General features: G+C 42.9%; 1 protein-coding gene across 6 annotated transcripts in view; it reads right to left on the bottom strand.

Moving 5' to 3' along the window:
* Window positions 1-15,710, bottom strand: part of LOC101946771 (sodium channel protein type 5 subunit alpha-like) — a 323,447-nt gene that overhangs the window by 91,953 nt on the left and 215,784 nt on the right. For 5 of the 6 annotated variants that reach the window (XM_065582695.1, XM_065582701.1, XM_065582697.1 and 2 more), the window contains one exon: window positions 2,743-2,910. In XM_065582695.1, the coding sequence (XP_065438767.1) occupies window positions 2,743-2,910 (168 nt within the window). The remainder of the gene's footprint in view (window positions 1-2,742; window positions 2,911-15,710) is intronic. The other variant, XM_065582696.1, reaches the window with a different exon arrangement.

The following is a 15,710-nucleotide window of genomic DNA, read 5'->3' as shown; positions in this document are numbered from 1 at the left end:
AAGCGAATTAGACATGAATTTACAGCGGGATATAGCAATGCAGAAGACCTATGTGGTTTTGGACTGCATACACAGAGCATCATGTCTTAACATCAGAGGTAATATTTATTCTCTATGCAGATGTTGGGTTCCTATACCTGGAGTACTGTGTTAGTTCTGCGTATCTCAACACCAAAATTAGATAAATAAGGAGTTGAAAGAAAAACAAGAAAAATGACTAGTGGGATGGAGGGCTTGGTTGGAGGAATGATTAAACAAGAGGATTAATATGTGTAGCTTAGTTAAGTGTAGACTAAATGGGGGGGGAGAGATTATAAGAGTATTCTAAAATTTAAAAAGTATTAATTCATGAAAGAATAGGAATGATTTATGATAGTAGAAATGAATAATGAGATGAAATTCAGAAAGGCAAAATTTAGGCTAGTTATCAGGAAAACATTCCTGCCAATGAGATCTATTAGGCTGGGGAATAGTCTTCTTTGGGAAATGGTGAAATCCCAGTTGCTTGAGACATTTAAAGATAGATGGGACAATATTCAATAGGGAAGATGAATTGGATCATCCTAACAGGTCTTTTCCATCTCCAACATCAATGATTCTATTTCTCAAATGCCTCTGACAGTTCATATGAGATGAATTTTTAATCATATAATTTATTCTTTACTGACATCAACATTGTTTTATTCCCAACACATTCAATGCTTCTTATGACTTCCTCTTACTGAATGAATCACTGAAAATCCTCTCTCTTGGGCCTAACAAATCTGTTAAGAGACTTCCTAACAATTATTTACTTTATATGGCTACTCACAAGTTCCTAGGACATTTATCAAATAGATCAACTTGTCCTTATTTGCCCTATGAGACCTCACAGAGATTATTTGTGAAGAGTAGGACTCTAGGCATTTAATGTCCATGCAGACTCCGACCTTCAAAAATAGCATCCTTTGGGCTTTACTCTTTAATGCTGGAATTCACAGCCTGATGTGAACTTCCGTTTGGTTTCCAGTGTTCCATGGAATACTGCCACGTTTCGCCACCTCTTTTTGGGCAGCCACAAATAGAAACAGTTGTATTTTACTAGATGAAGATGGCATTTGTATTCTGGGACCCATTTAAAGGTGAGGGAGGAAATGGGGATTATTGTTTTATCACCATGTTGTTGAATATATCACAGCTAGAATATTCCTGTAGAATCATAGCATTTCATTCCAAAATTAACAAAGGACATAATTTTCCAATTTCCTGCTTTAGTGCAAGTTTCTCTCTCTGTAGAGAAATTAAAATTTACAGTTTAGGAAGGGGGGGGCAGAAAAAACAACAGACTAACAATGTAAACCTGAAATTAGGTTCTCCTCACTATTAGGTGACATGCAGAAGGCTTCACTCCTTACACCAAACAATTCCAGAGATGGACTTACATCTTCAGCCAATGGTATCTCTAGATCTTATTAGCTTGTGATCTTACATCCTTTAGAATGTATTTTTTCCTGAGGCTGGAATATCAATTGTTTCTGAGTCTCCCTCTTTTTAAATTCAGGGCCCTTTTAATCTGGGGACAAGGGTTCAAATGAAAAACTGAGAATTATTCTAACTAAACCAGTGTAAATATCTCTAATTTAAATGTTTTTATGGCTAGTGAATTTTCTAGTCACAGTATTACAAGTAAGAATCAATGTGTATAGAAAGGATGAACTGGCTCAGTGAATGTTCCATGCCTCCTGGAATACCACAGAAATCCCTCCCTGTGACCTTTGCAGGGTTCAGACTCTAAGTATTTTATGTTGGGGGTGGGGAATAGTCATTTTTGCATGCATGGACCTTAAAATTGTGCCTCTTTGAACAACCTTCTTTCCCTTCCTCCAGTTCAGTTCCCACGGAACTCTAGTGGTCCCTACCTTCAAACAACATGAGAACTACAAAAATAATACATCTCAAAACGTGGAATTCCAGATTTCAAACAGAACACAACACCAATCTCTGTCTACAGATTTATCTATCAGATGTTAAATTCTTTTGGGAAAAAAGCAAATAGGTAAGCAGCATAATTGGACTTTAAAGCACTGGTGTCACCTAGTGTAGTGAAACAATTTGTCAGTATTTTTGTTCTGTTATTGACTGTCAAACTTTGTGCAATACCACAGTAATTCTACCAAACTCATGAAATAATATGCATACCTCCCAGAGAAGTCTGAGAGGCAGTTGGAAATCCATACTTTAGCTGACACCAACTGAATTACACCAGGGATTACTATTTATTTATTATTTGTGCACTAGGTGCTTAAATTCTCATAGCTGTGTGTTGGCTCTGCAGTGCTAAAAAGGAACAAAAACTTATTTTAATCCAATGAAATCAGCAGACATGGCTCTGACTGCATCCAAGAAACAGCTCTTTGTTTACATAGTCACTTTTCAGAAGGGAATAACATGCACCTCAGATCCTAAAGCCACAGACGGTAACATTACAGTTTCTTCTATGGTTGCATTTCTTGATACCACTTGGATACCAGTTGCAAATATTTTTATTTTTAATGCATTTTCCAAGTTCTTCGGTGTTTTTATAAAGAACCTCTGCTCCTTTATAAAGGCTACCAAAGCTGCTACCTATTATTTCTTCCTTGCCATTGGAGAGGTTCTTTGTTTTTTCAATCCAAATAAACCCACCTTAACCTCTATCGCATGCACTATTATCTTGGTCTACTGATTGCATGCAATATCAGGTAGGAAAGTTGTTTCTGTTACCTCTTTTTGCCCTAGTAGTAGTGGTGGTGGTGGTGGTGCTGGTGACAGCTCAGCCTTCAATTGCTTATCCACGTACAACTCACTTAACTCTTCACAAATCTCAGAGGTCTGACTCCGGACTCCTGGGCTTTTGCATTGCTGCCCCTTTAGTTGCAGCTGTTTTTCCTGCTGGAGATAATCCTAGATATGTTTATTTTCTTGTTCTTTGGCAGCATGCGTTTATTTCTTAAGCAGAACTCCTCAGCTAGAACTATACTTACTGAGGGATGACTCTTTAAGGCAAAATGGCAAGCAACAAGATTACACATGCTTATGCTGTAACTTTTCAGGCTTAGCAACTGTATATGTTAAGATGCTTTGCTGTAAAAAAAAAAAGTGGGAGTAGCCTTCTTCTCAGGCATTGTTGTTAGAGGGAGGAATCGTCCTGCAATCTTGTCCATTTTCATCTCTATTTTTTGTGAGAGAATTGGTCTCCAGTGACCGAAAACAACACAAAGAGGTGATTTCAGTTCAGCCAAATAATCGAGAGATGCAATCTGCAGTCACAAAATCAGGCAGCGGTACTTAGGCTATGTCTACACTACAGACCTTAAAGGGGCACCGCTGTACCGCTGCAGCTGTGATGCTGTAAGGTCTCCCATGTGACCGCTCTATGCAGATGGGGGAGAGCTCTCCTGTCGGCATAATTAAAACACCCCCAACAAGCAGCAGTAGCTATGTTGGCATAGCGCTGTCCACACCGGCACTTTTGCGGTGAAACTTATGTTGGTCAGGGGTGTGTTTTTTCACACCCTTGACCGACAAAAGTTTTACTGACAAAAATGCTAGACAGCCTTAGCATAAGCACCGGAGGTAGGTAAGCCTGCAACATCCTATAGTACCGTACACATCTGTACTTAATGGTCGAAAGAAAACCACATGAAAAGAAGGAAAGATACAAATTTAAGAGGAAGGAAACCCACAGAACATCGAAAAAGATAAAACAATCTTAAAGCAGATGATGGGGAAGCATAACCTTCTCGCATTATGGCCAGCTTTCCATTCTCGTTGTTTCTACATAGGCCCCAATTCATGAACTAAGTCTACCCCTATTCAGCAAAGCATTTAAGTACATTCTGGAGCCCAGTAAAACCAAATGCTTAATGTTACACACACGCTCAGATGCTTTGCTGAACAGGGATGGACTGCTTAATCAGAGCCCCAATTCTAAATGAAACCCAATGCCATATTCTGCCAATGGTTACTACTTGGCATAGTTCTTACTACTACAAGTAGTGCCCTTAAATTCTGACACTTATTAGCAGGTGTGATGATTACTATTGCTGAATTCTATATTACTCAGAGTACTAAGAATTATGCCTGATTGCGTTTGTAGGATTGGACCCTACATTTGTAAGGCTAGATATGTATAAATCAGCATAGCTCCACTGATTTACACCAGCTGAGAATCTAGCCTGTAACTCCAATAGCTTAACAAAGTATTACCATATTTTATGTCATTACTGCTGCTGCTACTAAAATATTAATAAAGCTCAAGATGATTTCAAAGACTTATGCTGAAATACTTAAAGAGGGACTTTCATGCTGAGAAAAAAATTACAAGTGTAACTGGATTTTAACAATAATGTTTTAAACAAGTTTCTCTGTCCCCTCCCTCCCCACAAGTCATACCCCACCTTCCTTGAGTCTACAGCTACCTCACTGGAGAAGGCAGCAGAAGAGGTGTGAGGGGGGAAAAAAAATCTCTTATTAAAACTATAACTATCTGAAATAACACTGGAGAAAAGGAGAGTGGTTGGTTAAGTAAATTGCTTTTCATACAAATGTTCTCAGAATGTCAAGTTTGTATCGGTCCTTTCAAATGTCTTTCTGCTTTCATAGCAAATTAATTTTAAATTAAATTACTGGTTTCCTGCTTCAGAGGGCATGAGGTCTAATGTATATTTTAACTTTAATAAATTAAATTATGCATGACCAAGTCTGTACCCTGTGCTTAAGTATATACTACATAAAATTGCCAGGCACAGCTCAGCACCAGTACACAAAGGCCAAAGAGCACTCCCTAATCATTGGGTTACAGTTTTGTCTCAGTCAGAAAGTTACATGCCTAAAAGTATATCTCTAGAAACTGTAAAATACACAGGGGAGCGGCTAATATGCAAAGCACACTGTACACAAGTAAGGCACTCAGCCATAAAAGGTTTTTTAATGCAATGTGCATGCGACTTAGCACCAAGTAATCTTAATGGCAGAGTATTGGTTATAACACTAGAACAACAGAAACAATTGTTTCATGTTGAAAGTTTAGTGTAATCTGGGTGACGTCTCAAGTTCATTTGTACATTAAAGGTTATGCACCCGTAGACATGAGAAATTGTGACGTGTCTGAGAATAAACGGTGTGACTCCGTTGATCTGAAGAACATTAGAATCGTCAAGTAATTATTACCTTGCATAGCGAAGGTAAAGTCAATCAAAAACTTTTCACTATTTACTAACTGCCGGGGCTGGCATCAAGATCTAGGGACTCTTCCCAACCCCCTCCTGTCCACAACATTCACAATGACATGTGATGACATGATGTCAGTTACTAGTGATGATGTTATTGTGTAGTGCCAAAGCTGTCCCATAGGGACAAAATTCCATTGTGGTGTGATACTGCATCAGATGGAACATCATTACAACGCACTTTTTGATTTGTCCTGAAAGCTACACTTGAGGGGAAGACCTGTGGAAAAAACAGCCTGTCCCATGAATCTGGGGATCGCTGGCAATCCCATTCTGAGTATCAGGGGATGATGTGAGCTTCAAGTATTGTAAGTAACTGATGCCGGCCCTGGTAGACCCATTCTCATTTGGCATGATCTCCCCCATTTCCAGTACACATTGCAGGGTCATCAAAGCTTCATCATCGGTTCCAAAGAGAGACCCAGGTGTATTTATTTTATTTTGTTCAACGTGGGACTGTTTTTGGTTTTGTTTTGATTCTAGACAATCTGTTCTTCTGGCATGAGCAGCAGTAGATTTCTCTCCAGTAAAGCTCCCCACTGTGGGTGGTTTATGTAATTTGTTTTTAATTTTTTGTGTCAAGTGCTGAGTTGCCACAGCAATATGCGTTATGTTAATATTTATCAATTGAGTTGTTTTATTCATTTATAAAGTGAAAACATAAAGCAATACAAAAACCTTCATGCAGGGCCAAAGCTAAGCATAAGAAAATTAAACAATTGCTTATGGTCCTGAACAGCTCAAGGGGGACTCCTATTTGCTTTTTATTATGTGGTATGGGGGGACCCCAAAATATTCCTGCTTAGGGCCCCGCATGGGCTAGCACCATGTTTTCATGCTGGTAGGGTTGGGATGGAGGGTAGAGTTGCCAATTTTCTAATGGCACAAAACCGAACACCACTATCCCTGCCCCGTCCCTTCTCCGAGGCCCCAGCCCTGCTCACTCCATCCCCCCTCCCTCCATCACTCGCTGTACCCCACCCCCACTTTCACTGGACTGGGGCAGGAGTTTGGGGTGCAGAAGGGGTGTAAGGGCTCTGGCTGGGAGTGTGGACTCTGGGGTGGGGCTGGGGATGAGGGGTTTGGGGTGCTGGAGTGGGCTCTGGGCTGGGGCCGAGAGGTTCAGAGTGCGGGAGGGGGTGCAGGCTCCAGCTGAAGGTGTGGGCTCTGGAGTGGGGCCAGGGATGAAGGGTTTGGGGTGCAGGAAGGGGCTCCAGGCTGGGGCAGGGGGTTGGGGTGCGGGCTTCAGGCGGCGCTTACCACAGGTCCCAGGAAGCAGCTGCCAGGTCCCTGCAGCCCCTAGGCACATGGGTGGCCAGGGTGGCTCCCCGCACTGCCCTCACGCTCGCAGGCGCCACCCTCACAGTTCCCATTGGTCGTTCTTCCCGGCCAATGGGAGCTGCAAAGTCGGCACTCGGGGAGGGGGCAATGCACAGAACCTCCCTGCCCAAACTTGCTGAGCTGACCTGGAGAGGCATGTAAACTGGATCAGGAAAGGGGTTGGCTCAGTTTATTTCCCCAATGGAACATGGCAGAAACAGGGACTGATTTGTGACTCCCCTGGAACAGGGCAACTACAAACCGCCCTTTACTCAGAACACATTGCAGAGTACTAATCCAGTCCTGTGCACTGAGGGTGAAATTTACCCTGTGCAAAGGGCCAGCACCAGGCCTATATACCACTTAAGTCTAACTGAAGACCTATTTTGAGAGATTAAGTGGGATTTATATAGAGCATGGGGTTTGTGCTGGCATTTCAGGAATACAACGCACCCCTTGAGATGGTCAAGAATTAGAATACTTGGATAATTGTAGGAAGTTGTCAAATGGTCATGTCATTACTGTCAGAAGAGGATACTGCCAATAAGGACATCACAACTTTAGCTAATGCAGGATGGCTGACATGACATCACTGTTTTGCTGGAGGAACACAAGTCAGCATGGCAGTAATTAATGATTTAATGACTGGCAGATCATTTTAACCTGCAAGGCCTCCAAATAGTCAGCCTTTGAATGTGAAAAATGTAATAATAGGAGGGACTGAATGGCTAAAAACACCGATAATGGAACACGGAGGCTTCATTGTACCTGGCCTAGTTCAGCAGTGATCAAATATAGGTATTATATCATGGTTGTTTACAGGGCTATGTGAAATAGTGGAGATGTCTGCCCTGTTCCAAGTGGACAGCTATGGATATCATAAAATCACCATGATTGGCACCATTCCTTTGCAACAATTTGCACCCAGTAATTGGGCACCCTTCCTCATCAGAAAGGTCAAGAATTAAATGATAACGAAAACCAAACTACCATCTATCTAACTCTTAGCTGTGGGGATAAGTAAAGCAGTGCACATTTCTGCTGCTGTGTAAGGAAGTTTGCATTGCTTCCTATATGTACCTGTTGTAGAAGTCCAGTAAATAGAAGACTGCACTCTGGAGAGCTGTCAGACAAGCATCTTTCAGAAAGGCTAAATTCACTTTTTAAAAATGTGGGTTAAAAAAGGAGAGAAAAAATAACCATAAACCAGAGATCCTACTAATAGATGTTCACTATGGCCAGCACCAAACAGATACGGATCAGTATGACTGATAAGAGGAAAGGAGGGTTGGTATGAAGCTGTAGGTTTTAAATGTATACATAAGAGCACCATCCCATCCACACTTGAAGAATCACATCAGTAAAGCAGGGCTGCTACTCCCAAATTATATGAAAAAGCAGATTAAAACCAGCAATTATATCGTACCACAGGGGAATCGTAATGCACAGAGAGAGTAATCACTGTGCATTGTGTTCATTCGAACATATCCTTCATCAGACAGATAAATGTATCTACAGTACATTGAGCAACAATAGATGAAGTTCTGGCTTAGGCTTGTATCAGTGTAGGATTAAACCGTAAACACACATAAAGTAAAGGAGACCAAAGCTCTGTCACAGAGAGAGGACATGAAAACTGCAAAGGAAAGCACTGCCCGGGAAATGAGCAAGGAGGATCTGGGAGAAGGAATGTATCCATAAGTAAGTTTGATTGTCTCATTCAGCATGGGCCACAAGGAAAATATTGTGGAAAAAAAGGAACCAATGGTAGAAATTTAAGTTGCCCAGGTGTTATCGAAGGGTTTCCTCCTTCTCCCTCATATACTACCCAATCCATCACTTCACTTGAATAAGTATCAGGGGGTAGCCGTGTTAGTCTGTATCTACAAAAACAACAAGGAGTCTGGTGGCACCTTAAAGACTAACAGATTTATTTGGGCATAAGCTTTCGTGAGTTAAAACCTCATCCGAAGAAGTGAGGTTTTAACTCACGAAAGCTTATGCCCAAATAAATCTGTTAGTCTTTAAGGTGCCACCAGACTCCTTGTTGTTTTCACTTGAATAAGTGCATCTGCACACACAAGGGCTGCCCCAAGACAGCGCTGTTAGCATCTTGCAGTCAGGAGAACAAATTCACTCCCACACCACAAACAAACAGTTAAAGCTTGGGGGTGCCATGGTGCTTTGAGGCACAGCTCTGCCTTGGAGCGTGTGACGCCACCTCCTGAAGCACATCAGCACAGAGGGGAGGCTCGCTCACTGACACACCCATTTATGTGGGGCAGCTTATGCCCTCAGTGATGCAGTTTACTCCCACTGTGATTCCATGGATCTGCTTCCTCCCTACCCCCTCTGAGGGTCTCAGTGCCTTTGGGGGAGCATAGAAGGTGTAGTCCCAGTGCTTTAATGAGCCTCTAGATGGTAATTGTACCTGCCTGTTCTGTGGGCTAAGCAAGGAGGGAGGAAATATACCAAATAAGGAATGGTCTAGGGAAGGTAGGTTGGGAACTTCAACTCTCTGTGTCTCACTGCAAGAATATGGGGACATGAAATGAAATTGAGAGATGGCGAATTCAAAGTGGGTAAAAGGAAATACTTTTTACACAGCCCAAAATTAATCTGTGGAACTCATTGCCACAAGGTATCTTGAGGTCAAGTTCAGCAGGATTTTAAAAATGCATTTTACACACACACACACACACACACAGAATGAATGAATAAGGATATCCCAAGTCATATTAATAAAATATTAAAAAATAAGAAAATGCTTTGGAAGGGATATAATACCTCATAGTTCAGGGCTATGAGGAAACTTTCCCTACGGGCAGGATATCCCATAACTATCACTGAAGAGTTTCTTGTACACTTCGTCTGAAATATCTGATACTGGGGACTTTTGGTGAGAAGGGAACCAGAGTAGATGGAGCACTAATCTAATCTAGTTCAACAATTCTTATATACCACTCTCCCCCGCCCCATTGTTCATCTGTGCAAAGGCCAGATACAATCTGTCCCAAAGGAAGTAGGAACAATTTACTCATAATTAGAAACTGCTGGTCATGTATTCTATGCGATTTGGTTTTTAAAAAGATGACATCATGCACAACTTTAGCTGGAACATGGTTTATAAAAAGAAACAGATAAGCATATCACTAAACGATGCAGAAGAAGCAGCTCAGATACCAGCTTTGAGCTATGCTGGTGAGCTCCAAATGTAGGCTTGTTACGTAGCACACAATTAATACTCATCTGTAAAGTCAGTGGGTCAAATTTTGCCCTCAGGTAATATGTACAGGACACCCAATAGTGTTCTGTTGTACTGGTGTATGTTTGGAGTAACTCTGCTGAAGTCAATTAAGTCCTTACTCTGGATTTACACCAGTGTAGCTAAGGACAGAAGTTGGCCCATTGACTACATAGGTGCATGTATTGGAGGGCAGAATTTGGTCACCAAATCATCTCTAAACAATTTTTTTTCCCTGAAAGTCAATGGGGAATTCAGATATTTGTAGCTAGATTGTGATACACTTACTCATACTAAACAGTACCTTACTCCACGAGTAGTCAGCATGAGCCAGGGTATAAGAATCTGGCCCTTAAACATCAATGCAGTTAAAGCTGGCCAGATCCTCAGCTGATGTAAATTGTCATAGCTCTGCTGAAGTCAGTTCAGCTGAGAATCTGTCCTATTGTTTTTCAGTTTTTGGGTATTGGAAAAGATCCTATCTAAAACCCCTGAGGGTACCTATCATCCCAGCCACAGCTGAACTAACTTCCTAGTCTCTGCACAAGATATGGATCCTTTGCCAAATGCCTTCCCTCAGGAAAGTAAATAGAACACTTTTGCAATGCTCTATCTCAGATTAATCCAGAACATTTAAAGAGTTTGAACTGTGGCCTGGAAAAGTAGAGAGCATTAATTCTAATCGCTCAGTCTTAGTTGGTCTAAGATCATTTTCCACACCCAGCAGCACATTGTCCACAATCAAATAGTTTCATTCTTCTAAGAGTTCAGTTTTAAAATTAGTCTAAGTAGGAGAACTTGGCAAAGGGATGCACTGACAAAGTTAATTTCTCCTGTTATCAATTCAAAAGGCTTAAATAGGCAGCGAAAGTGTTTCATAAGTGTTCATTGTTCAGAGTTCAAACTAATACCTTTTGCTAAATTGCATCCTGATGTTTAATCACTAGACACTTTATATTTCTTTTGGTAATTGGGATCTCTCCACAATATAATATGGGCAATTCAAACAAATGGGCTCCTCCAATGTAAGTTTCAATTCTGGAAGATTGTTGTACTTCTAAAGTTCACCTAGAAATACAATGTGCTTTAAGAGAGTGATTGAAATAACCACAGACTTTTTCAGTCAGTTAAGGCTTAATATTTCTGCCATCATCAAGAATGCCTCGTGCTATTACATCCAAAAATGACAAAACATCTGACTGGCTTTTAGTTGCCATTACTTTCAATTTAGATATTTTGGATTTATTATCAGACATGACAATTTCAAACTCTCTCTCTCAAGCATACACACACACACATATCTCTGGGCCTGGGAAGTAAGTCATTTTGAAACTGGACCAAAAATGTTGAGTGGCAGTGTGTTCTTTACCAAAGGGAGAAACTGAGAAATGCTCATTTTGGGACAGCATTTTGCTGGGGGGGTGGAGGGGATATGGATACTAGGAAATGGCACCCAGTAGACCGTGACTGACATGTAGTCCATGGTCTGAGCACTTGTCCAAATGCATGTTGTCAAGTCAGCTATGCCTGATATCAGTTCTTTCGGTGCCAGGCTTTTTTTTTTTTTTTAATTGCCCTTCAGTGTTTCATGGACCTTAGGCATTGTGCTACGGAGAAATAGATTTCCAGGCATCTTATACTAAATGAGCACCCTAAAACCTTTGTTAGCAGTGTGACTGCTCTAATCACATCAATGAAGAGACTGACAGCAAGTCTTCTCGTCCTGTCTGCTGTGTCTTGATGAAACTGATGTAACAAATCTAAATGCCTACACATATGTGAAGGTGAAAACAAATGTAAAGATTTTGTTGTTTAATATTTGCCAATGAAGTTCAAATTATTCCCCTAGGACATACTAATTTGCTTGCACTTATTTTTCCAGGCATTTTTCCTCAGCAGGTAAGTTATATTAACTTGTGCCCCTTTACATTTAGATTCAAAGCTGATGACTAGAGCTGGTCCAAACTCTTTTGATGGAACAGTTTTTCATCAAAACTGAAATGGTTTGTGGGAATGCATCAATTTTGATGAAATGTTCTCCATTCTCATTTCATTTTGATAGTGTTAAAATGTTTTGCTTTGACATTAGAGATTCATTTTGTTTCAACCTTTTTATTATATTAAATATGATTTTAATATATATTATGATATTATATTTTGTTTTCACATTAGCAAAACAAAACATTTTGATAGTTACAAGACCTGATGAAGGGCTCTGTGTAAGCGCAAAAGCTTGTCTCAGCAGAAGCTGGTCCAATAAAAGACATTACCTCACCCACCTTGTCTCATGGGAATTTTTGACTTTTAGTTCTGATTCCAAATGAAAACACATTTCAAAATGTCAGAATTTTCTGTGGAATGGAAATTCTGGTTTCCAACCAGCTCTATTGATGTCATAAACAGTAATGTAAATTAGATAGTGGGGACCTATGAAACTCCCACTGACTTCAATGGGAGTTGCCCTCATGCAGCTGATAGTAGGATCTACCCACAGGTGTAAGGGGAGAATCATGGATCAGAAAATGAATGTAAGTAGCAAAGCAGAGTCACCTGGACCAATTTGGTATTCAGTGGGTGTGCAAAACGAGTGTAACTTACCCCAGTTTGGTATTCTGGGTGGACTCAGTACAATACTGGCATTAGCAGGCTCAGTTCCCATAGGACTCAATGGGATTGTTTCTGACACCAGAGTAAATCAGGTGTTATGTTACACCATTGGAGTCAGTGTAGTTACACAGATGAGAAACTAGGAAGACAGCAAAATCAGGCCCGTTTTGGAACTGTGCAGGACCCCCCGGGAATGGGCAAAGGTATGCCACCTTTCCTCAGACCACAGTCCCTGCCCCAGATACTACATCCTGGGATGGGATGGCCTAGCAGGCACTCCAGCAACTTGATGCTACGTAAGGATCTCCCCATTCAGGAGGAATCCTCAGGCGGCTCAAGCTATTGGCTTTTCAGCCTCTTTGCAAAATCAGGGTGGCACAAAGCAGCCACAGCAGGGTGTCGGATTCGGCCCATTCTGAAACACAAGGGGAGGTGTAAGTTAAAGTTACTTTTGCCTGCTTTAAGGGAGTCTAAGGAAGAGTAAAGCACTCCTTCATGGCAGCAGGCGGCAAGCACATTCCATCTGACCCAATTAGCCACTCCATTGTAACAAACCAATAATGGCATTTTTCAAAAACAAGTGCTGAGCAAGTGCTGCTGGCTCGGAATTGCACTGTGTAAGAAAATACAGAAGGTGTTATTTCTGCAGAGCACAGGACCCGGGCAAAACTTTATCACAGCTTTAACGGTGCATGTGGTACATTTACAGAACACTGTTCCATACTAGTCACTGTAGTCAGTGCAGATTCTGATCTCACATGCACAAGGGTAAATCAGGAGTAACTCCGCTGTCAATAGTAACTACAAATGTGAGATCACAGTCAGGCCCACTGGGTTTGCCATTGGCATATAGTCTCACATTAGTGCACTGCTGCTGTCACTGAGGTATAAACAACCAGCATACTGCGTAGACAGAGGATTGGGATCCATTGACAAACAAAGTTACTTATTCTGGGCTTTTCCTACTACTTCAGGAAGACACAGGAAGCATATATTGAATTGGGGGCTTATATTTTCAGCATCGTCAGCTTTATCCTCTAAGAAGGTGACTGTTTTCCAGGAGCTGCAGATGGATGTTTGATATTGATTGAGCCGATTCAGATTCTGCTACACTTTTTTGCTTGACTGCTGTTAGTTGATTCTGAAATTGGTCTACTTTTCACATAGGGTATGTCTACACTACAGCCACGGGTGGGATCTGCCCCTCGAGTGGTGTACTCCTGCTAGCTGTACTCTAGCGAACTCACTAAAAATAGAAGAGAGGACGCTGGGGCACAGGCTTCAGCATGGGTTGCCAAAGCTAGTATGAACTCTAGGGGGTTAGGGAGGCTTGTGCAGCCCACTCTGAAGCCTGTGCCACAGTATCCTCATTGCTATTTTTAGTGAGCTAGCTACAACACATGTACACAAGCTGCAACACACACCGATGGCTGCTGTAGGGTTGCCAACTTTCTAATAGCACAAAACTGAACACCCCTGCCTGCCCCTTCCCAGAAGCCACGTCCCTGCCCGACCCCTTCCCCAACTGCCTCCACTCACTCCATCCTCCCTCCCTCTGTCACTCTCTCTCACTCTCCCCCACCCTCACTCAGTTTCACTGGGATGGGGCCGGGGGTTAGGATGTGGGAGGGGGTGCAGGCTCTGGCTGGGGGTGTGGGCTCTGGGGTGGGGCTGGGGATGAGGAGTTTGGGGTGAAGGAGGGGGCTCCGGGCTGGGACAAGGGATTGGGGAGCAGAAGGAGGTTTGGGGTGCGCGGTCACGGCGGTGCTTACTGCGACTCCCAGGAAGCGGCCATCAGGTCCCTGTGGCTTCTAGGTGTTTGGGCGGCCAGGGAGGTTCCACGCACTGCCCTCTGCCCACAGGCACCACCCCCGCAGCTCCCATTGGCCACAGTTCCCTGGTCAATGGGAGCTGTGAGGCCAGCACTGGGGCAGGGGCAGGGGCAGCGTGCGGAGTGTCGCTGGCCGCCCATGTGCCTAGGAGCCGCTAGGACCTGGCGGCTGCTTCCAGGATCCACGTGGAGCTAAGGCAAGCAGGGAGCTTGCCTTAGCCCTGGGCCCCGGCTACACCGCCAACCAGATATTTAACGGCCTGGTCAGCAGTGCCGACCAGAGCCACCAGGATCCCTTTTCGACTGGGCGTTTTGGTCGAAAACTGGATGCTTGGCAACCCTAGGCTGCTGTGTAGACATACCGTTGGGCTACATCTACACTCTACTGCACCTTTGGCTGCGTGTAGGGCATGTGTAGCTTCAAGTTGCACTGAAGAACAAGCTGGGTCCACACTGCGGAGTGTAGCTACACATGTCAGTGAAAGGCTTTGGCGGGGGAAGCAGTGTTTAAGGCTTTAGCTCCTTCCCACTGCCAGAGCCTTTCTCCACAGCTGGAGTCTTTCACTGTGGCACAGAAGGGCTCTAGCAGCAGGGGATTGCCAGAGACTTTCCCCACTGCCAAAGTCTTTCCCTCTGCTGGGAAAAGGCTCTAGCAATGGTGAGCGGGGTGGATTTCCCATTTCCCAGCTGCCTTCCCCCTGCTAGAGTCTTTGCCTCTGACAGGGAAAGGCTCCAGCAGTGTGGAGGCAGTATGACACTACATGGCTGAAAGTAGCAGTGTAGGTGGGAAGGCACCGCCTGGGTGAGTAGAGAGCTGTGTAGGGATGAACTCAGGTGCGATTTGTATATACTCTACTCACCTAAGCGATGCCTCACCATCTACACTGCTACTTCAACCCGTTCTAAGGTGTCATAGTCTGAGTACATAGTCTACAAACCTCCAAGAGAAGCATGCAGAGTAGATGTAGTCTAAGAGCAGGGGTAGGCAACCTATGGCAAGTGTGCCGAAGCAGCACGTGAGCTGATTTTCAGTGGCACTCACACTGCCTGGGTCCTGGCCACCGGTCCTGGGGGCTCTGCATTTTAATTTAATTTTAAATGAAGCTTCTTAAACATTTTAAAAATCTTATTTACTTTACATACAACAATAGTTTAGTTCTATATTATAGACTTCGAGAAAGAGACCTTCTAAAAATGTTAAAATGTATGACTGGCACGTGAAACCTTAATAAACGTGAATAAATGAAGACTCGGCACATCACTTCTGAAAGGTTGCCCACCTGTCTAAGAATATTGCAGAGACACTGAGCCAGATGCTGTTTCAGACAAGCTACACTCTCCACTGGAAAGAGCAGTACGGTCAAAGTTGAAGAACCACCCCAGGTAGCATGTGGAGTGGTGCAAAAGGGGCCGTTGAAGGGGCTTGGATCAGGCCCATTTTGATTTCTAAAACTTTTTA

Source organism: Chrysemys picta, chromosome 2 (assembly GCF_011386835.1).
Source record: "Chrysemys picta bellii isolate R12L10 chromosome 2, ASM1138683v2, whole genome shotgun sequence".
Classification (NCBI taxonomy): domain Eukaryota; kingdom Metazoa; phylum Chordata; order Testudines; family Emydidae; genus Chrysemys; species Chrysemys picta.
This window is presented reverse-complemented; position numbering and strand designations above follow the sequence as displayed.